This window comes from Danio rerio, chromosome 22 (assembly GCF_049306965.1).
Source record: "Danio rerio strain Tuebingen ecotype United States chromosome 22, GRCz12tu, whole genome shotgun sequence".
Classification (NCBI taxonomy): domain Eukaryota; kingdom Metazoa; phylum Chordata; class Actinopteri; order Cypriniformes; family Danionidae; genus Danio; species Danio rerio.
Window position 1 is genome coordinate 14,212,380 of NC_133197.1, and position 23,447 is coordinate 14,235,826.

The 23,447-nt window shown below is 32.7% G+C and overlaps 1 protein-coding gene across 4 annotated transcripts in view; it reads right to left on the reverse strand.

Annotated features, from left to right (window-relative positions):
* Positions 1-23,447, reverse strand: part of lrp1ba (low density lipoprotein receptor-related protein 1Ba) — a 470,228-nt gene that overhangs the window by 144,421 nt on the left and 302,360 nt on the right. For 3 of the 4 annotated variants that reach the window (XM_017353408.4, XM_021469578.3, XM_073937439.1), the window contains 6 exons: positions 15,842-15,967; positions 12,839-12,967; positions 11,474-11,593; positions 8,284-8,397; positions 8,019-8,177; positions 5,283-5,405 (listed from right to left, as the gene is read on the reverse strand). In XM_017353408.4, coding sequence (XP_017208897.1) covers positions 5,283-5,405; positions 8,019-8,177; positions 8,284-8,397; positions 11,474-11,593; positions 12,839-12,967; positions 15,842-15,967 — 771 coding nt within the window. The remainder of the gene's footprint in view (positions 1-5,282; positions 5,406-8,018; positions 8,178-8,283; positions 8,398-11,473; positions 11,594-12,838; positions 12,968-15,841; positions 15,968-23,447) is intronic. The other variant, XR_012397830.1, reaches the window with a different exon arrangement.

Consider the following 23,447-nt stretch of genomic DNA (forward strand, 5'->3'; position numbering starts at 1 on the left):
TAAACTTTAGGGTCCTTCTTAAAAAAATAGCCATAAAGAAAGTTTCAAAAGCACAAGTTAGCAAAGCGAAAAGTGAAATAGCTTCGATGCACTGGTCGAGATCAAAGACACGGAAATAAATCCGTATTATTTCTGATTTTGGGTCAGTGACTATGAGGGCATGCAGCAGTCCAGAGCTGTGCGGACTATACAGGGAGGGTTTATTTGGCAGATCAGAGGTCCTGTTCAGAACCTGATGCTTTGAAGCGAAAGCAAAAGGATTCTTGCTATGGGGTCCAGCCTGAAGCAGAGATGTGATTTGGTCGCAGCAGGACAGCAGAACTTTCTAGAACTTTACAGGTCTGCTCTCTGTAGATGAGTATCAGAGAGATGGAGAAGAAATATCGCTGTGTGCAGGATTAATAACTATGCAGTGCATTACTGTAAGATGTGGAGGGAATAACACATCAGCGTCTGAAGCTACTGTATTCTAGAAGATCTTGCCATTGTTTACCTTGAGAAGAGTCTAAAAACAACAACAACATCAAAAAATCCACTGCAGAAAAGAACGAAATTCATAAGGGGAAGAATAGAGAGAGAGAATTCTATATGTACGACTATATTTGTTATTGTTTTCACCTTGGAGAAAGTTAGATTTTATGTCATAAAAAAGGCAGCACGCATGGACACACAGATGCATGCACAGACACGCGCACGCATACACAGACAGTCAGACACACACACGTTTCAAAGCATGTACTCATGCACTGATACACGCAAGTTCATACGAACAGATGCACGCACGGACACATGCACATTCGCACGCACACACAGACACACGCACGAATAAAGGCACGTTTACACGGACAAATGCACGCACACACAGACAGACATAAGCACACACATTCGTATTATTGCACGCACACACACACACTCTAGCAAACATGGATTGACAGACGCACGCTCGCACACACAGACACACGCACGCATAGACACACACACACACACACACACACACACACACACACACACACACATACATATATATATATATATATATATATATATATATATATATATATATATATATATATATATATATATATATATATATATATATATATATATATATATATATATATATATTTATTCATTTTCTTTTCGGCTTAATCCCTTTATTAATCTGGGGTCACCACAGCCGAATGAACCCCCAACTTTTCCAGCATATATTTTACGCAGCAGATATATGATTGGCTGTCATTTAATGCAGAGCTAGTTCCAGTCAGTTTTGATCATGGTTCAAAATAAATGCTGCGCTTCCATCCATCATTAGTAGTAACCATAGTAACAGAAGACAGTGACGCGTGCTTCACTAAAGAGCTAATGGAGAACAACCTCCATCTCCAACTCAAACATACTGTAGTAAATAAAAAAATGCGGAAAAAGTAGCTTACGCATGTTACTATGAGCTATTATATATGCCCAGGTCATTTACACACACACACACACACACACATGTTCTATTGATCTATATCTCGAAAACTCTCTTTCTTTTCTGTCTGTCTGTGATGGGTTTACAGTTGGGAGATTTAAACACATCATAACTGATGAAAACTTGTTAAAATAGTGCCATAGTACAGCACAGCCATGGATTTAACTTGTTTATACCTGAAATAAGTGGTATAATCAATGGTTTCTTTGCCTCAATGTTGTGTTTATAAAAACCTTTAACACACTGTAAACTGTTGATCAATCCTTTAACTGTAATAATATCTGTAAATTAACATAATCTTACATTTATTTTGGGATTCATTGGTGTTTTTGCCATGCTTTTGAACTGCATTGTGGGATCTTAATCTTTCCTTCAGCAATGTTTAACACTGAAATGACTGTTATTGACAATTTTACTTTAATAGTTTTAAGTAATATATTGTCTGGGCTGGTATTATAAATTGAGCTATTATGTAATAAACCACCAGTGTCTGTTTTTAGTGGACTTATGCACATTATGTGAACATGGGAGATATATATTCACGTATTCTGAAAGAACAAGTCATATTTCTGGACAAAATAAAGTCACGTAACAAAATATAAAGCAAAACTGTCTAATTGTGTGCAAATAAGATAAAGCACAGCAATTATATATAAAAAAGTCAAGATAATGAAATATAAATTCACATACATTTGCTAACTGCTAGAAATATAGTCTTAATTATAGAAACAAAGATCATGTTATGAGATGCAGATTTGTATTGCGAGATATAGAAGCAATATCGAAATAAAAGTAAAAAATTTGTAGATATAAAGTGCTAATTACATGGAAAAAAAGGGATCACAATTGGGGATACATAAACTATAGAAATAATGTCATGATTACAAGGAATGAAGTCCTAATTAAAAATGCAAAAAACAACAAAAGTTCAAATGTGAGATTTAAGAAAATAAAAAGGACAAGAAAATTAATGAAAGTCAGATTTATTTTATATTATATTATATTTTATTATATTATATTATGTTATTTTATATTATATTATATTATATTATATTATATTATATTATATTATATTATATTATATTATATTATATTATTATTATATTATATTATATTATATTTTAGCCTGAGTTGGAGATAAGCTTGACTAATATGCTGGCACATAAAACTGATTACCAAACATAAAAAATAAAAAATAAAATAAAAAGATTGTGTCTTGATTTTTAAACAGGTAAACAGCTGAGAAGAAATCTGGCCTAACTTTTTGATATCCATAACTCTGTTAGGCCAGGAATGTCAGGCAGCTAAACTCGCACATTTACCACTTACCACATACTAACCGTGACAAGTGGATCAATAAAGCAAAACAGCACTTACACACTAATATAGGCGACGGAGCGTGACTAGAAGATAAATAAAGTCTTCAGACATGAATACATTCATTAGGATGACATATTGAGTGCAGAATCTGTCCGGCAGACATGATTAGTTGATAAATCTGCACTACAGTACGTTTGTGATCAGTACGATTTTTTTGTGTGCATTTAAAATAAGCCTTATCTGCTCACAGAGGCCTCAAAACACTGATAAAAGAAGAAAATCCAACAAAAAGCTTACATTTTGAAATATTATTATAATTTAGCATAATGTTTACACTATTGAACTTAGTTTATTATGTAATTTAATCTAGTTATTCAAAGCTGTATTTTCAGGTTACACGATCTTTCAGAAATTATGATGACTTGCTGTTTTATTATGATTAGTTATTATCGGTGTTTAATCATAAATGAACTAGTTTGTTTGAATCATTTCTATCTTCAATAAATAAATGAATAAATAAATAAATAAATGAATAAATAAATAAGGATTACAGGATTTTTTATCTTAGTCTTATAAAGCAAATCTATAAACTTTTTTATAACATAAATTAAAATGTACATACTATATATTTATAGAAAGAAAGAAATTAATGTTTTGAATGAAAAGTTCCCTTAATTTTTATAGAGTTTTTATTAAAGAAAGCAAACTAATCCTTTAAAAATGTATGATTTTTTTTTTTTGCGTCATACTGTTTGCAGACATTGTAATATATTTAAATTTTTAAAGATTTTTAAATAACAGCATTTATTTAAATTCAAATCTTTTTTACATTTTAGTAAATCTCTTCAGTTTAATTCTGTGTCATTGATAAATAAAAATCAATGTATTCTGAATGGTGTTTTCGAAAGGTACTGTATTCCATTAAAAAAAAAATGAAGCAGCACAACAATGTTCAAGACTGTTAATAATAATTTTAATAAATGTTTCTTGAGCAGCAGGTCATCATATTAGACTGATATTTCTGTAGGATCATGTGACCCTATCCAAGTTCACATCCAATTTTTCCAAAATGTATTATTATATAATATTAACAACATAAATTTGTAAAAAAAAAAAAAAAAAAAGCCTTTTGTTTCCATCTAACTAGTCTTTTACTGATAAACGGTAAAAAAGAAATCTCGTGATTTTTTATGTATCAAAACTGAAATTTGCTTTTGAGCCATTTTCATACATAAATGTGTTTCCCTTATTTCGACAAAAAAGTATTTCCAAAGCAGTTTTTGAGACATCCAAAATATACCGAAATAAAATTCTCATGTTAAATATAACTGGAATATATTGTGTTTTATACTGATACATAAATTGTTATATATCCAACGGCACTTTATTAGGTACACCTTACAGGGTTTGACCCCCTTTTGCCTCCAGTACTGCCTTAATCCTTTGTGGCATAGATTTAACAAGGTACTGGAAATATTCCTCAGAGATTTTGGTCCATATTGGCATGATAGCATCACACAGTTGCTGCGGATTTGATGGCTGCACATCCATGATGCGAATTTCCCGTTCCATTGCATCCCAAAGGTGCTCTATTGGATTGAGATCTGGTGACTGTGGAGGCCATTTGAGTACAGTGAACTCATTGTCATGTTCAAGAAACCATTCGGAGATGATTTATGACATGGCGCGAATCACCTTTCCCCATTCTGGTGCTCGTTTTGAACTGGAGCAGATCGTCTTGACCATATCTAAATGCCTAAATGCATTGAGTTGCTGCTATGTGATTGGCCAGGCCCGTGCAGAGACCGTCCAAAGGGCATGTGCAGGATACATTTTTTGAAGAGCGGTGGTGGGGGGGTGTTGTTGTTGTCGCGCGCGTACTGAAGAGCGGTGTTGTTGCGCGCGTTCTGATCAGCTGTGTTGTCGCGCGCGTACTGTAAAGCGGGGATAGGGGGGTGGGTTGAGCGCGCGTACTCAAGAGCGGTGTTGTCGCGCGCCTACAGTAGGGCGGGACGGAGGGTGTGTCACGTCGCGGGGGCACTTTTGATCATTTTGGAAGGGCACTTTATATCCAAGACTAAAAAGGGCATGTGCACTGCACAGGTTGAGCCCTATGTGTGCACATGCCTGTGATTGGCTGATTAAAAATTTGGGTTAACGAGCAGTTGGATAGGTGTACCTAATAAAGTGGCCAGTGAGTGTATTTGCATTGAGACACTTTCTTAATGTAAATGTTTATGTTTTTTTTTCCATCAGCTTTATTAGTAACGATTTTGCTTTGTAAAATGTTTAGTCAAGAAAAAAATAAATAAATGATGCTCAAAATTCAACTTTAAATCACAGAAATGTAAAAAAAAACAACAATAGATATGAAAATTATTATTAAATGCATGCTGTAAAATGATTTACGATTTAAGTTTTTAATGCATTTTTTAAAATGGTGCTAAATAATAGTACAAAAAAATTTGACACGTATTATGGCATTGCTCACCGCACTGAAACTCGTCAGCTCCGTCCTCACAGTCTTTCTGTCCATCGCACAACCAGACGCTGGAGATACAGTTTCCACTGGGACAAGCAAAATGACCGTCTTCACACGTATGGACTGCAGAAGCTGGAAAAGAAAAAAAAAATGGAGGGTTTAAAGGAGACCTGTGGAAAAACGATCTGTCTGAAGTGAAGCTTGTTTCTTCAGCATTTGAAAAACAGGATGAAAACACACTGTAAACAAATCAATGGTGTGACCTCTGAATGTCCACCTCGACTGCAATTTGTTATCTGTGGATTTATTTTTTTTCTTTGATTTCTGACTTGAGCATATCAAGGTCATTTTGAACTCGCAACAGCTCCTTGAAGGAAAAGAGAAGTAAATATCGGAGTTATTTTATTTTATTAAAAGATTGGAGTAACCGAAGTAGAGGTCAGGAGTTGAATCCTCTTCATGTTTTTTTTTTTTTTTTAATGAAGGTTTGGACACTGTAAAAATCAATTAGTAATGACAGCATGTTTTTAGTTCATTGTAACTTTATTAAACTAAGTTTATCATGTTCTAACTTAATTTTATAAGTTACACAAGCTGTTTTAAGTCACTTTAACATAATATAAGTTAAATGGACTGATACGATTAATTTAACTCGGCTTAGAAAATTAAGGCAGCCAGCATTTTTTTACAGTGTAGGTAATTTCTGGAAGATGCACTTTTTCGGGAAAAGCACTCAGAGAATCAGTGCTATGTTAGTTAACACTTGCGTAAACATTTTTTGTAATGTTTACTTCCAGAGAAGTTCCTATGAATATCATACATGGCGTTTTAATATACTTTATTGTACCAAGGCACTGATTTTTATTAAATCATGCTGTGTTTAACGTATTAAGATGCTAATTTACTACAGAAACAGAGCACTGAGGGTATGGTTTATATTTGTTACTTTGCAAATGCTTCAAAAAAGGGTTTATTTTAGTATTTTTTTAAAGGGTAATACATTTTTTTTGTAAAATATACACATATATTGTAAAATATTAATTTTTTTTACATTTATGAAATAGTAATTAAAAATAGAAAAAAAGTTGGCGATGCATTCCACTGTGACAACCCTGAATGAATGAATGAATATTATTATATTTATTATTATTATTATTATTACTATTATTGTAATTTTTATTACTTTTATAACTATTATTATTATTATTATTATTATTAATCATAATATATTTTAGTTTTTATTACTTATTAACATATTATTATTGTTATTGTTATTATTATTATTATTATTATTATTATTATTATTATTATTATTATTATTAATATTATTATTATATTACACAATTCAGGCTGAATGTTTTAATAAAACAATCAGCAGTGAAATGGGAAAAAAACTAAATAAATAAATAAATAAATAAATAAATAAATAAATAATAAAAAAAAACAAACATCCTCATCATCCTCCCGAGTTTCAGCAAAAAGGACTTAAGTCATTAAATATTCTCAGAAGGACCCGGGCCTTTTACTCATATAATAAATATCGAAGCATATTACTGTCAAATATTTGGCAGGACTCACCAAGATTGAGTTAAAAAAAAAAAAGAGTCCATACTTCAGAGCTTCATTAAAAAACCACCAGTGCAAACGAATAAAAAAATCCCTTTGTTCCCAATGCTACTTTTCATTCTTAAAGTGACAACATTTTACTGTGATAACCCAGGCTCATTCTTGATAAATTAATTTATTTACATTATTGCATAACCTGAAATACGTTCCTCCCGGTAGGTCTCGCTGCACTTTTCTTATAAAATGTCCACAAGAGGGCGCTGCTTTTTTTTTTTTTTTTTTTTAAGTATGTATGATATTGCATATTGTGAGCTACCAGGTGAATGAACTACACCAGATTTACATCAGAAAAATTGTTCATTTGCCGATAGGTGCCTGACAGAATGCATTTGTTTACAAATATTGATCAATGTTAAGGTATTTTGAGGTTTTTATATAGTATGGAACCAATAACCTTACGGAAATATCTAATTAGATTTTATGGTAAACAATCAATCATTGTTCGTTTTTACTGCTTTCTGATGTTCATTTTACCTACACAGTGCATTGAAATGCGTGTAGAAATGTGCTTTTACAGTTTCACATATTAAGAATAAACCTAGATTTCTTTTATTTGTCAGTAATTTGCTCTTCCGTTCATAACTTGTATGAAAAAGGACAACTGTTGCTGGTATTTTACTACACCCAGCATTAATTTCACCTACTAACTACATTGAAATGTGTGTATAAATGCGTTTTTACAGTTTCAAAAATCAAGAATAAGCCTATAGGATTCACCGATCTGTCAGTAATTTGCTCTTTCATTTATAATTTATGTGGAAAAGGACTCTTGTTGTTATTTTACTACCCTTAGTATTGTTTCCACTTAAAATCTGTATTGAAACGTGTGTATAACTGCATTTTCAGAGTTTCACACATTACAAATAAGCATAGGTTTCTTTTATTTGTCAGTTATTTGCTCCTCCATTTATAATTTGTGTGAAAAAGTACCCTTGTTGTTACACCTAGCATCAACTTCACATTAAAACTGCATTGAAACATAAGTTTATTTATGCAGCATTCTTACAGAAATGTAGCCAGAATCGCATAATAAAAAATGAGCCTCGCTTGTACTTTGAGCACAAACAAACAAACAAGACAAAGCCAAAATCGGAAGAAAGAATGCAAATGCATTTCTACCATGGCAGTGTGTTTCATCTGCGTAATCCCCGCAGTCATTGGCTCCATCACAGATCCAGGAGGGATGAACACACAGCGACGTGGAATTGCAGCTCAGGAAGCGCTCAGTGTTGCTGGCGCGAGCTCCCAGCCTGTAGTATCCCATGCAGTCTGTGTTATCTGGAGAGGACAATGAGATGAGTGTTTCGCACGTTAGGTGACACGCAAACGCACGCTGTCAGAAGTGAGAAGAACAGGCTAGCGCCTTCACATGTGTTAATCTTACTACAGCTCTTCTCGTCCGATGCGTCAGCGCAATCGATGATCTGATTACACCAGGATGATGTGGGAATACAGGAGCCATCGGCACAGCGGTGCTCGGAAGACAAACACGACGAGTCTAAAACCATAAAGGGAAATAATACACATATTTTAGGACGTAGGGAAATGTTAGAGCACATTATTTCATAGTTGAAGAAACTCCAAATTATTTTAGGTGCCAGTATGAACACTATCAATGAAGTCAGACCAATTTAAACATATTTCATTCTTGAAATTAAGTCTTGCCATATCAAAAAATGTAATAAGTTAAGTCAGACTACTTAAAATGCTTGAATATCAGACCACTATAAAAAAGGAAAACATTTTAAATGAAGTTGGATCACATTAGAGCAAATAAAACACATTAAATGAAATATATATAAAAAAAAAAAATTTAATTAAGCAGTTTAAATGAAATCAGCCTACTTTAAAGAACATGTAAAGGCTTTAAATGAAGCCAGACCACTTAAAAAACATGTAAAAGCTTTAAATGAAGCCAGACCACTTTAAAGGACATGCAAATGATTTAAATGAAGTTAGACCACTTTACAGAACATGTAAATGCTTTAAATGACGTCAGACCACTTTAAAGAACACGTAAACACTTTAAATGAAGTCAGACCACTTTAAAGGACATGTAAACGTTTTAAATGAAGTCAGACCACTTATAAAGAACACGGAAACGCTTTAAATGAAGCCAGACTACTTTAAAAAACCCGAAAACGCTTTACATCAAGTCAAACCACTTTAAAGAACACGTAAACAGTTTAAATGAAGTCAGACCACTTTAAAGAACATGGAACGCTTTAAATGAAGTCAGATCACTTTAAAGAACACGTAAACACTTTAAATGAAGTCAGACCACTTTAAAGAACATGTAAATGCTTTAAATTAAGTCAGACCACTTTAAAGAACATGTAAATGCTTTAAATTAAGTCAGACCACTTTAAAGAACATGGAACGCTTTAAATTAAGTCAGACCACTTTAAAGAACATGGAACACTCTAAATGAAGTCAGACCTCTTTAAAGAACATGGAACGCTTTAAATGAAGTCAGACCTCTTTAAAGAACATGGAACGCTTTAAATGAAGTCAGACCACTTTAAAGAACATGGAACGCTTTAAATGAAGTCAGACCTCTTTAAAGAACATGGAACACTTTAAATGAAGTCAGACCACTTTAAAGAACATGGAACGCTTTAAATGAAGTCAGACCACTTTAAAGAACATGGAACGCTTTAAATGAAGTCAGACCACTTTAAAGAACATGGAACGCTTTAAATGAAGTCAGACCACTTTAAAGAACATGGAAACGCTTTAAATAAAGTCAGACCACTTTAAACAACATGGAAATGCTATAAACGAAGTCAGACCACTTTAAAGAACATGGAAATGCTTTAAACGAAGTCAGATCACTTTAAAGAACATGGAAATGCTTTAAACGAAGTCAGATCACTTTAAAGAACATGGAAACGCTTTAAATGAAGTCAGACCACTTTAAAGAACATGGAAATGCTTTAAATGAAGTCAGACCACTTTAGAGAACATGGAAACGCTTTAAACGAAGTCAGACCACTTTAAAGAACATGGAAATGCTTTAAACGAAGTCAGATCACTTTAAAGAACATGGAAATGCTTTAAACGAAGTCAGATCACTTTAAAGAACATGGAAACGCTTTAAATGAAGTCAGACCACTTTAAAGAACATGGAAATGCTTTAAATGAAGTCAGACCACTTTAGAGAACATGGAACACTTTAAATGAAGTCAGACCTCTTTAAAGAACATGGAACGCTTTAAATGAAGTCAGACCTCTTTAAAAACATGGAACGCTTTAAATGAAGTCAGACCTCTTTAAAAACATGGAACGCTTTAAATGAAGTCAGACCACTTTAAAGAACATGGAACACTTTAAATGAAGTCAGACCACTTTAAAGAACATGGAACGCTTTAAATGAAGTCAGACCTCTTTAAAGAACATGGAACGCTTTAAATGAAGTCAGACCACTTTAAAGAACATGGAACGCTTTAAATGAAGTCAGACCACTTTAAAGAACATGGAAATGTTTTAAATGAAGTCAGACCACTTTAAACAACATGGAAAGGCTTTAAACGAAGTCAGATCACTTTAAAGAACATGGAAATGCTTTAAATGAAGTCAGACCACTTTAAAGAACATGGAAACGCTTTAAACGAAGTCAGATCACTTTGAAGAACATGGAAATGCTTTAAACGAAGTCAGATCACTTTAAAGAACATGAAAACGCTTTAAATGAAGTCAGACCACTTTAAAGAACATGGAAATGCTTTAAATGAAGTCAGACCACTTTAAAGAACATGGAAACGCTTTAAATGAAGTCAGACCACTTTAAAGAACATGGAAATGCTTTAAATGAAGTCAGACCACTTTAAAGAACATGGAAACTCTTTAAATGAAGTCAGACCACTTTAAAGAGCAGGTAAATGCTTTAAATGAAGTCAGACCACTTTAAGGAACACGCATTTTAAATCAAGTCAGACCACTTTAAAGAACATGTAAACGCTTTAATAAAGTCAGACCAAGAACATGTAAACACTTTAAATAAAAGTCAAACCACTTTAAGAAACAAGTAAATGCTATAAATGAAGTCAGACCACTTTAAAGAACATGTAGATGCTTCGAATGAAGTCGCATCACTTTAAACAAATCAGAACTGTTTATATGAAAACTTTAATGAATGCTTCAGACATCAGACAACTCAGACAAATCAGGCAAAGTAAACCAAGAAAAGTTGTCTGTTTTCGCAAGTTGTGAGTTGTATTCTTAGACAAAGGAAAGGAAAACGTTTAATGACGTTTTATTGACAACCGTTTTTGAAATACAACAACAGATCTAAACATAGATTCATTTTATTTGTTTATTTAAGCATTCAGATTCCCGCGTTGCTGGCAAAAGTACAGCTTTCATTGGCCTTCAGTGAAGTACAGTGACGCAGAGATCTGTGGTTTGTGCTGTCTACATTATAGATGTGTATGGCATTAAAACTTAATGCGGTTATTAAGATGTTCAAAACTCAAAGGAGTATTAACAGATGGATGGAATTTCTCTAGAGATTTGGAAAGAACAATACAAAAACAAAGATTGAACTTCGTGTGTTTGAAAAAAAAAATACTCACTGTTACAGTAAACTTCATCTGAGTTATCCCCACAATCATTCACACCATTACAGAAGCGTTGGTTGGACACACAGCGTTGGTTATAACAAGATTTAAAGCCGTGTCTGCAGTTCCGGTTTTCTGGAATGAAAAAGGAAAGAATTAGCCAAAGGATTGACAAAGAGACAGAAGACAGATGGGCCTTGGATGAATTGAATAACATAGCAATAATAGGCACAATATATACAATTAAAAAATGTAGAACAAATAATAAATGGAGGGATGGATGGATGGATGGATGGATGGATGGATGGATGGATGGATGGATGGATGGATGGATGGATGGATGGATGGACAGACAGATGGACGGATGGATGGAAAATTAAACAGCAAAAATGGATGGATGGATGGATGAAAGGTATAGAAAAGGATGGATGATTAGTGGATGGATGGATGAATTAGATGAGTAAGGGAAGAAAGGAAGAATTTAATGGCATAAAATGTTGGCTAGATGGATGGATGGAAAATTATATGGAAGTTAGATCAAAATAGATGGATGGATAAAAGGTATAACAAAATGATGGATGGATGGATGGATGGATGGATGGATGGATGGATGGATGGATGGATGGATGGTCAGACTGATGGATGGTCTAAATAGAATGATAAAATGATGGATAAAGGTTAAAAAGCCAGAGTGAAATGTGATATGACGACAGACAGACAGACAGACAGACAGACAGACAGACAGACAGACAGACAGACAGACAGACAGATAGATAGATAGATAGATAGATAGATAGATAGATAGATAGATAGATAGATAGATAGATAGATAGATGATAGATAGATAGATAGATAGATAGATAGATAGATAGATAGATAGATAGATAGATAGATAGATAGATAGATAGATAGATAGATAGATAGATAGATAGATAATTGATAGACAGACAGACAGACAGACAGACAGACAGACAGACAGACAGACAGACAGACAGACAGACAGACAGACAGACAGACAGACAGATAGATAGATAGATAGATAGATAGATAGATAGATAGATAGATAGATAGATAGATAGATAGATAGATAGATAGATAGATAGACCTCAGAATGCTTTGTTTGAAACTCTGCTTGTGAAAGTAAAGACAGCACAAAAGAAAGACAGTGAAAGTGAAAGCGAGAGAGAGAGAGAATGAGAGCAGCAGTCAGCCTGTCACATCACTCGCACTCATTACTTTTTTTGCTAGGCTGCTCTGAGCCCGTCTTATTAGCCCGAGTCACAGGAGAACAGCGAGACCTTCTGTATCTTCCTTCATTCAAGTTTACAGCTGAAACCTGCAGGCTCAAAACACAACATCCCTGCCTGATTGGCTTCTTACCGCAGTACTGCATCTTCTCATCAGACCTGTCTTTGCAGTGCGCGATGCCGTCACATGTCAGCTGGTAATCGATGCATTCGCCGTTTCCGCACTGGAACTCCGAGTGGATGTTACAGGAGGAGTTAGGGGCTGGAAGAGGAGAGTAAAAGAGAGATTTGCTGAGTCGTGATGTGCTGAAGTAAAGATTAGGGATGTGCATTGACTGTTTGACAGATAATCAGCAGCAGAGGAGACTCAGATGTGGCAATAGGAGCAAGTGTCGAAAAGTAAGAAGGGCTTCTCTTTGGTCTTTGCATCATGCGGCTTGGGTTCTGTTCCGTTTCATCAGCAGCACTAAGACCAGCTATTTTTTGACACAAAAATATATCAGAGTACAGTACAAGTCCAATAATCCACCCATAAAAGCAGAGGCCTGAGTGTCGTTACTATTCTACACTCAAACTCGGCATGTTTTGCGCCCATTTACAGCAGAATTGTTTAACTTTGGTGAGATAGATAGATAGATGGACGGACGGACGGACGGACGGACGGACAGACGGACAGACAGACAGACAGACAGACAGACAGACAGACAGACAGACAGACAGATAAATAGATTGATAGATTCCAAGTTTTAGTATTAATATCTATATTTTGGTTCCATTTGGTTTGACTTGGAACTATTTTTGATACAGTAGGTATCTTAATGAATCCAGATTCAAATCTGCCATTCACATTTGAAGTGTAAGAACAGAACTCAAACTGAAAATTAAAAATAGACCCTTTCTAAATTTATAATTTACAATCGCCACTTACATTTTAATATGGATCAGTCTTGAATTCATGTTTTTGTCTTCATTTTAAATATAGATTCTAAATTATAGGATTCAGATTTTCTCTGAATATATTTAACTGAAAAGCAGATTTTGACATTTTTATCTTTAAACTGTAATTCAAAATAATTAATTCACACGGTGAATATACAGTGTATTCATTTATATTCATTTTGCAACGCATTCATAAACTGAATATTAAATACATTTATACTGCTTCACAATCAAAATTTAGAGTCTTTACTCAGCACAATCAAGTGGGATTATAATCAGAATGTACATTGGAACTAAATCTGAACCACAATCTGGATTTATAATATGGATCATACTCTGAATCCAGATTCAAATACACAATTCTTGGCATATAATTTTAATTTAAAGTAAAGAAAATATGTACTACAAAGTAGATACAGTAAATCTTATTCACAGTCTGGATCTATAATCTATTAGGCAGAATAAATCTGAATTTTAATTCAGACTTGAGTCTATCTTCAGAGCAGCTGAAATCTGAATCACATTAGGAATTTGTAAAACAAAATTCAGACTGTAATGGTTCCAACATGAATGTAAGCTACAATCTGAATTTACAATTAATTTGAATTATAATGTGAATGCAAAATTATACTTGAAAATCTGGTTTCAGGATTATATATTCAGAAAAGAATTTAAATAAATTCTTTCAGAACCTATATTTAAATTTTATTTGAATTTATTTCATACAAAAATTTGAATTTAAAACTGGTCCAAGAATGTAAGACACAATATCTGATTTCACAATTAATTTGAATTACAGTGTGATCCTAAATTATATGTCAAAATCTTCATTCAGAAGTATATGTTCAGAAAAAAAAATAATCATATCATCCAGAACATATATTTAACATTCTAAGAAAAAAAAACTGAATTCAAACTGGTCCAAGTGTATAAGCCACAATCTGAATTCACAATAAAAATTTTAATATACAAAACATATGTCGAAATCTGCTTTCAGAGTTATAGATTCAGAAAAATACACATGAATCATATCATTCAGAAATTTTATTTAACATTCTATATATATATATATATATATATATATATATATATATATATATATATATATATATATATATATATATATATATATATATATATATATAAATAGTCAAAATTGGTCCAAGTTGTAAGCTACAAACTAAATTCACAATTAATTTGAATCAGAATGGGCATGTAAATTATATGCCACAATCTGGTTTCAGAATTTTAAATTTGAATTTAAAACTGTTCCAAAATAATATGCAAATGTTAGACAATGAGAGATTATTCAAAGCAAAACTAATCTGGATTACAATCTAGATGTACAATCTAGATCATAATGTCATTCCAGCTTTTACAACTTAAATTTAAAGCAACATTTGAATTCAAAACTACCTCCCAAATCAATCTAAATCATTCCAAAGTGTAAATTCAGAGCAAAATTATTATTATTATTATTATTATTATTATTATAAATTGGATCAATCTAAATCTTAATCTAGTTTTACAATGTAAACAACAACAAGGATTCCATTCCGATTCCAATCTGGTCATTCAGTTCAGAAAGAAACTTTCCCAAGTTCTCAAGTAGAAGAACTGGTCACACTTTAATTTAGGACACAATTCATGCTACTAACTTATTACCTGCCTATTAATGAGCTATTAACTGTTCATTAGTAGTTGTAAAATATAACCTTGTTATGCATTCCTAATCCTACCCAAAACCTAAACCCAATTCTTACTTTACTTACTAGTAATAAAAAGATAATTAATAGTTTACTAAGCTAATAGGGTTAGTTTTTAGTTTGTAACCACCTTTAATTGTGACCTAAACAAAAAGTTATAGAAGAGCTAAATTCCTGAAGTAATAATATTGTTGCGCCACAGCTTCAGTATTAGATTTCTTGGCCAAATTGGTGCAAAAAATGATTGTTTTATCCCTTATCTTAGCTATCAGCCTCCAGACCTGAAACTCCACAGATCTGAAAGAACGCTTTGAATTTTAATTCAGACCCAGTCAGCCAACAAACTGCTTCACGGTTAGTTTAGTCAATGGAATATGCCAGAATACAGACAGCCTCAATACTAACAGACTTAGCCATATAACAGTAAGATGGTGACCAAAAAAAGGCCAATAAAATGAGAGATAGATATAGAGAGAGGGTACGGGACTTACATACACATCTGTTATCATCCAGCAATATCCGTTCCCCACGGCAAGAACAGTTTACCACACCAAGAGGGGTCAAAAGGCAGAGGTCATGACACCCTCCGTTATTTACGCTGCAGGGGGACGCCTCACCTGGAAGTAATAAGAGAAATTCATGAAAACAAGTCCAACTGTTTGACAAGTTTTACAGCTTGTTGTTAGAGCAAGGAATTAAAACAAGTCATGCATTTGGCGCCATGCTCATTTTAGGAAGGAACAACAGAAACATGGAAAAATGGTGTTTTGACAGGGTCTTAAATTGTGTTCCGTGGGAAAAAGCAGCAGAAAAAACTGAATTGCATGACTATGAAAAAGTTCCTAATGCAACTTATGCATTGCGCAAATATGACATAACGCCTTACAGAAAGCTGCTTGGTTTGAAATTGGCTTATAGATACATTGTTGGACATTGGCACAATTTTACAGTTATTTACAGAAAAAAATAGCCAGTAAAATACTGATATTCATTCAAGCATCGTGAGTAATTTTAAAGCTTTTACATTAACCTACAGCATATTAGGAATTTGCAGTATTCTACTGTAATCAAAAGTAACCAAGTACCACTACTGTAGTTAAGGACAAAAATGAAAGAAATGAGTCACTTGTTTGGAGTTTACTAAATTCAAAAGCAGGCCCGGATTGGCTAATCGGGAGGACCAGAAATTTTTTTTCTGGTGGGCCGGTTCGTTTTTTGGCCGCGAGGGCCGGTGTCCCAAGCTGCTTGCACTCTCAGCAGTCGCACTTTTTAAAAAAAAAATTACATTTTTTTATTTATTTTCTCGCAGCCACGTGAGCAAAATGCAGCCTGCAGGTTAATGATGATGTAACTTAACTATAATTCGACCCCAAACAGCGGCACATTAGTGAATATAAGAATTCGAATAATTAATATTAATGAATATTACACCTGCTCAATGAAAATCAGATGATTCACTACATTAGTAACCACACTTGAGTAAATTATAAATTTTTTTATATTTTAGTGTTGAGACATATAATACTGTTTGGGTTATTTATGTAGGTGTTCATATTTTATTTTTATTTTATTTTTTTTTTTGTGTGTGTGACCACCGTTACAAAGGACTGGATATCTATAAAGAATTTTGAACAGAATATATACTCAGATATTGCAGGAAAGGACATTGTGATGTTTTAAATTATAAATTTGGTGATTTAGCTACCCTTTAATGTTCACATATTTATGAAAAAAACATTTAAAGCACTAAAGCAGCTATTTCCTTGAAAAAGACTTGTCATTCGAATCTAAATTGGAAATTACGTTATTTTAATATAGTCAGTCGTGAACGGAGGTGGGCCGGTCTAAGGCTTAAAACTCCAGGGCTGAAATGGAGTCCAACTCCGCCCTGTTCAAAAGTAAATACTGAAAATAAAGGTGTTGTACTGCTAGTGTAGAAAAATAAAAACAGTAAACGTACTGTACAATTTGTCATACTGTAAACATAAAATGTTGTAAAGGACATTTTACAACAAAAAAAATAAGTAAGGCTATTTTACTGTAAAATGAAATTGTAGTAGGGCCCTGCTACTGTAAAATACATTTACAGGTAAGTTACTGTAAAGAGGTAGTTGCGGTAACTTAATGGCAACAGTGCTGCCAGTAAGTTACTGCAGTAATACAATGTCTATCATGTCTAACAGTGTAAGCAGTGCTTCCTTCTTCTATACAAGCATTTAATCTGTAATCTCTATTTAAAATGAAGATCACAATCTTTATTTAGAATCTATATTCAGAGTAAAAGGTATTTGTGCTAAAATTCATATGTTTAATATGACTCAAAAATACGGGTTTCAGAATTCCTTATAGGAATCAAGGAGAATCTGAATCATAAACTGCCAAGTCTATATTCAGAATGTATATCCAGAGACCAATTTGGATTCAAACTGGTTTTTGATTTGGATTCATGTTCAAATTGCAGTTTGGGTGAACAATATATTGTAATATAGATATTAATGTAAATTCAAACCAACATTTAAATTTTAACTAGTTTTTGGATTGGATTCAAATTTTGAATCTGGATAACCTATATAATGTATAGAAAAAAAGGTGCCAGATTTATATATATATATATATATATATATATATATATATATATATATATATATATATATATATATATATATATATATATATATATATATATATATATATATATACATATATATATAGATGCATTCTAAATAATAAAATCTAGAATAAATATTTAGTATCTACATTCAAAATCTGCAAAAATTACAATATGGTACCGAAATGTATTTGAATGATAACAGTTTATATTCCGTCCAAAATTAATCTCGATTACAATATGGATATACAATACAGATCAAAATGTTATTCCAGAATATTAAATCTAGAACAAACAATCTTAATACACTTGACAAATATTTTTAAAATGAATCTAAATTACAATGAGTCTACATTCATAGAAAAATGAAATAGGATTACAATCATTTTTTTTGTTTTTACCAGTAATCTAAATGTAAATATAAATTAAATGACAAAAAAAGTTCAAATCAAAACTGGTTCCAAGGGGATAAATAGAGACAAATTTGGATTCAAACTGGATTTTGATTCAGATTCATATTCAGATAACAATTTGGATGAACAATATATTGTAATATAGATGTGAATGTAATTTTGAAGCAACATGTGGATGTAAACTGGTTTTGGATTGTATTCAAATTTGGATCTGGACGAACAGTATAATATAGAGAAATAAAAGTTCAGGAATCATTTAAAGACACATTCTAAATCATAAAATCTGGAATAAGTATTTACAATTTGTTTAAAAAATCAGGATTACAATCTGGACCTAAAATGGATTTAAATGACAACAGTTTATATTGAGTCAAAAATGAATCTCGATTAAAAAAAGGATGTACAGTGCAGATCAAAAAGTTGTTCTGGAGTTCTATATCTAGAGCAAACAATCTGAATAAAATATGTTGAATCTATTTTTAAAATCTGAATTCAAAAGAGGTTTTAAAATTGATCTGATCAGATTACAATCTGTTTTTACAGTAATTTAAATGTAAATATAAAAGCAAAATTCAAAATTGGTTCCAAAAGCATATTCAGAGACAAATTTGGATTCAAACTGGTTTTTGATTTTCATACATATTCAAATTACAATTTGGATGAACAATGGAATGTAATATAGATGTGAATGCAATGTCAGAGCAACATTTGGCTGTAAACTGGTTTTCAGATTGGATTCAAATTTGTATTTGGATGAACAATATAATGTAGCGAAAAAAAAGGTACAGAAATTATTTATATAAACAAATTTTAAATCCCAAAAGGCAGTCTAAATAAATATTTATAAAACAAATCTGAATAAAACTGTTTGAATCTATTTTTAAAATCTGAATTAAAAAACAGGTTACAAAATGTATCTGATTTGAATCTATGTTCATAGAAAATTCATGTTTTTTTAGATGTGAACGTAATTTTAGAGCAGTGGCTGTAAACTGGTTTTGAATTGGATTCAAATTTGTATTTGGAGGAACAATATAATGTAATTTAGAAGTGAATTTAAATTCAGAGCAACATTTGTATTGTAACTGGTGTTTGGATTGGATTTAAATTTGTATTTGGAGTAACAATATAATGTAGAGGGAAAAAAGGTGGGAGAATTATTTAAACAAAAACATTCTATTTCATAAAATTCAAAATAAATATAAATATAAGATTTCAATTCAAACCTGGTTCCAAAGGGAAATTTCCAGATCAAACAGTATCTAGATTCACATAATCTGGATTTAGAATTTGGATTACCGTCTAAATCACTATCCTGATTAACAATTCACATTCAAATCCTGGAAAACCTTTGTGGCATGATGGATGTACAGTTATATTTTGTGATATAGATTTAATTTTATTCATTTAATATAGATTTAATTAATATAGATGTTAATTCTGTGCACAAATCAATTTGAATCACAATCTAAATCACCACACTAAAGTCACTCATGGTCAACATTTCTTTGCAGAAAAAAATTCATTAAAATTGTCCTAATGTGACTGAAGCTTAAGGCAGCTGATGTCCTTTTACACAACACTTTCTGCCTGGCAGCATTTACACACACACTCACACACAGGCTTGAAGGGCACTTTTGCAGTGGCAGTCAGAGGGTTGGGCTCCTCAGCGGGTGTGATTTTGAACTGTGTTTGGCACAGACGCTGGCATGGAGCGCGGGTCTCTGAACCGTGCCCTATCTACACACTCGCGGCTGCCAGACTCTAGAGCCATGGGCCGAGTGTATTCCCTTGCACAAATGGTGAGGATTCAGATGAGTGCATTGGGCCAACGTCTTTTCACCAGAGCGACATGGGCTTCAATCCCGAGAGGCTTTTGCCTATTATGAGATGGGGCTTTAAATAGCTTGGACTCCTCAATGGCAGATTTGAGCTGGCCAGCGATTATAAAGGAATTTCATTAGATGGAATAACAGGAATTACAGATGGTGCCCATTCTTTGAAGCAGAGAAAAAATTAAATTATGCCATTATATTTGAAATAAAGAATGCAGAGCTGGTTTTAAACAACATAAGGGTGATGAAAATTAAGATTTGGCATTGCAGTTGTTAGTATGACTGGCAACACTTTAGTTTAGGGACCAATTTTTGATTAATATGCCTATTATTAATGGTGAGTTCACCCAAAAAAGAAAAGTCTGCTATTAATTACTCAACCTCATGCCATTTCAATCCACTGAGACTTTCATTTCTCTTCAGAACACAAATTGTGATATTTTAGAAGAAATCCTAGAGCTCTCCAAGTATCCACAGACAGCAAGAGTATAGATAAGTCCAGAAAATAAACCAAAAACATTGTCATAACGTTTCATGTGACTTCAGTAGTGCAACTGTAATCATACGAAGCTCCAAGAACAATTTTGTGCACCAAAACTAGCCTTTTTAATGGACAGAATGTATCGGGAAATTCGTTATCTATGGACAGAAAGTTCTCGAAGTTCATCTAAAATATCTCAATTTCTGTTCTGAAGATGAATGAAGGTCTCAAGGGTTTGGTACACCTTAATATAAGTAATTAACAGGCCCGTAGCCAGGGGGGATTCAGGTGGTTCGAAAGACTCACCCATTTGTTTCATACATGAGCTCATTTGTCCTATTTTGACAGCTGTGCCATCATAAATAGTGAACATAACCCACTGAAAAAGGTTTTAAGACCAAGTGGAAACCTCTGTTGGGTGTTGCTTCGGTGTAAAATTCAGCTAATCAGCTTTTGCCCAATGCAGACAATTATTTTTCATGAGTTCAACATCCAGCTGTGCAAGAAAACATCAATCTGACGTAAGTGAAGTCACGTTTCACTACTGTATTGTATTTTAATATAGAAAACATTGTACAAGAGACTTTTATTCTAAATTTTGGACCTCATACTTGAGAAAAAAAAAAGACCAAATGATAAGATGTGAAGCAGCAAAAGCGACCGATTTCAAAATGAATTTGAATACTATTTTGGATATTGTGTTGTCTATGAAGTTTGGACTATACATACATATGATTACCTTCTGACAATCTATTTCAGCTAAAATAGTGCTTAAAATGTCACTAAAATGCAGTATTTAAATCATATAATTAAATATAAGCCTAAATGAGGCGTATAACTGCAAAAAGGTCCACTTTTTGAGAAAAAAAGAACCACCCCTTTCACCAGCCTGGCTACGAGCCTAATAACATAATTTTAATTTTTGGATTGACTAACTCTTTACCATATTATCAGTTTATCAGTAAAACATCATACTATACATACCTAATCCTACCCAATACCTAAACTTACCATTTTTTGTTTACTATTAATTAGCAGCAAATTAGGAGTTTATTGATACAAAAAGTCATAGTTATTGGTTTGTTAATTGCAACTTAAAATGAAATGGGAATGACTTTGAATGTGTTTACCTATATCTCTGTGTTTCAGTATTTTACAGCACAGTGTGAGCGAATTTAATAGAGTTGTCTGTGCCATATAGATAGGAGGGACAGTGGCCACGGAGGTCCAAATCTCCTAAGAGAGACGCGAGATGAGAAAATCTCCATTTGCGGTTTAGGATGCCAAGCATCTAAGCTGCTTCCATTAGAGTCCTTTGAAACACAGAGGCTTGAACCGCGAACAAAGAAATGTCTCTATTGAAAGCCAGGGAGGAAGTGGCGTGGAAAGTGAGCATTCTATAATTGTGTCACGTCGTATAAATTCTGCTAATTCTGTAAATTTCACGGTGCAGTTTTACTCCCCGGATGAATCTAGTTTGGGTTCTTCGCATTAAAAGATTTGCGCCTGAGGCACTTGAAATGTGTTGCTCCTTGTGAGTTTCAACAGATGCAATTACCAAGCACTGCAGGTGCAAGTTTCATGGTCGGAGAATATAAACGTAAAAGTCACCATGCTCACTAAACAGAATTTATGTAAATGTGCTTGCAGCGGTGGCCAGGACTGGGCTCAGTCTCAATGCTTCCAATGAAGGTTGCCAAGATGTACTTGAATTATTGGCTACAATCATTTTCTCAGGGTCAAATATTGAAAGTAATAATTTAAACTTTATTTTTTTGCCCTGCAGAATGGTAACTGAAAGTCTAAAGCATACAAATATGTATGCATTTACCTACTCTGAAAAAATGATGTCTGCAAACTTGTTGCAAACTGTGTTGAAACAAATTAAATTTAGTAACGCTCAACTTAGTTTGTTTTGTTTAAATTCAGCTAAAGTATCAGTGTAATAATACTAATTATTAATGTAATAATTAAATCCTGAATAAAATCAGTTTAAAATGAGTACAACCAATTTTATGTTAGTAAAAAAAATAATTTTTTTATAGAGCAAAATTCAAAAGAATCAATAAATTGTTAAAATTTTGCATTTTGTAATTTTTTTTCCAATGTTTCACATGAATTTAAATGTATATTATTTCTATTTCTGACGTTCAGTGATTAAAATATGATTTTAGTAAATATATCCATTTAATCAATCTGTTTTAAATGCACCAAACTATATTACCTATATTGACTGAGAAATAAATACAGTTGAAGTCATTAGAGTTAGCTATTATATATATACACATACATACATACATACAAAGAAATTTTCAGATCAAAGTAATTTTCAAATTTTCACTGTATGACTGATAATATTTTGTCTTCTGGAGAAAGTCTTATTTATTGTATTTCAGCTAGAAATGTTTTTGTTTTTTTTAATCCATTTTAAGGTCAAAATTATTAGCCCCTTTAAACTATATATTTTTTAATAGTCTACAGAACAAACCATCGTTATACAATTACTTGCCTAATTACCCTAACCTACCTAGTTAACCTACTTAACTGAGTTAAGCCTTTTAATGTCACTTTAAGCTGTATAGAAGTGTCTTGAAAAATATCTAATAAAACAACATTTACTGTCATCATGGGAAAGATAAAAGAAATCAGTTATTAAAAATGAGTTATTAAAACTATTATGTTTAGAAATGTCTTTAAAAAAAATCTTCTCTCCGTTAAACAGAAATTGGAGAAGAACATAAAAAGGGGGGCTAATAATTC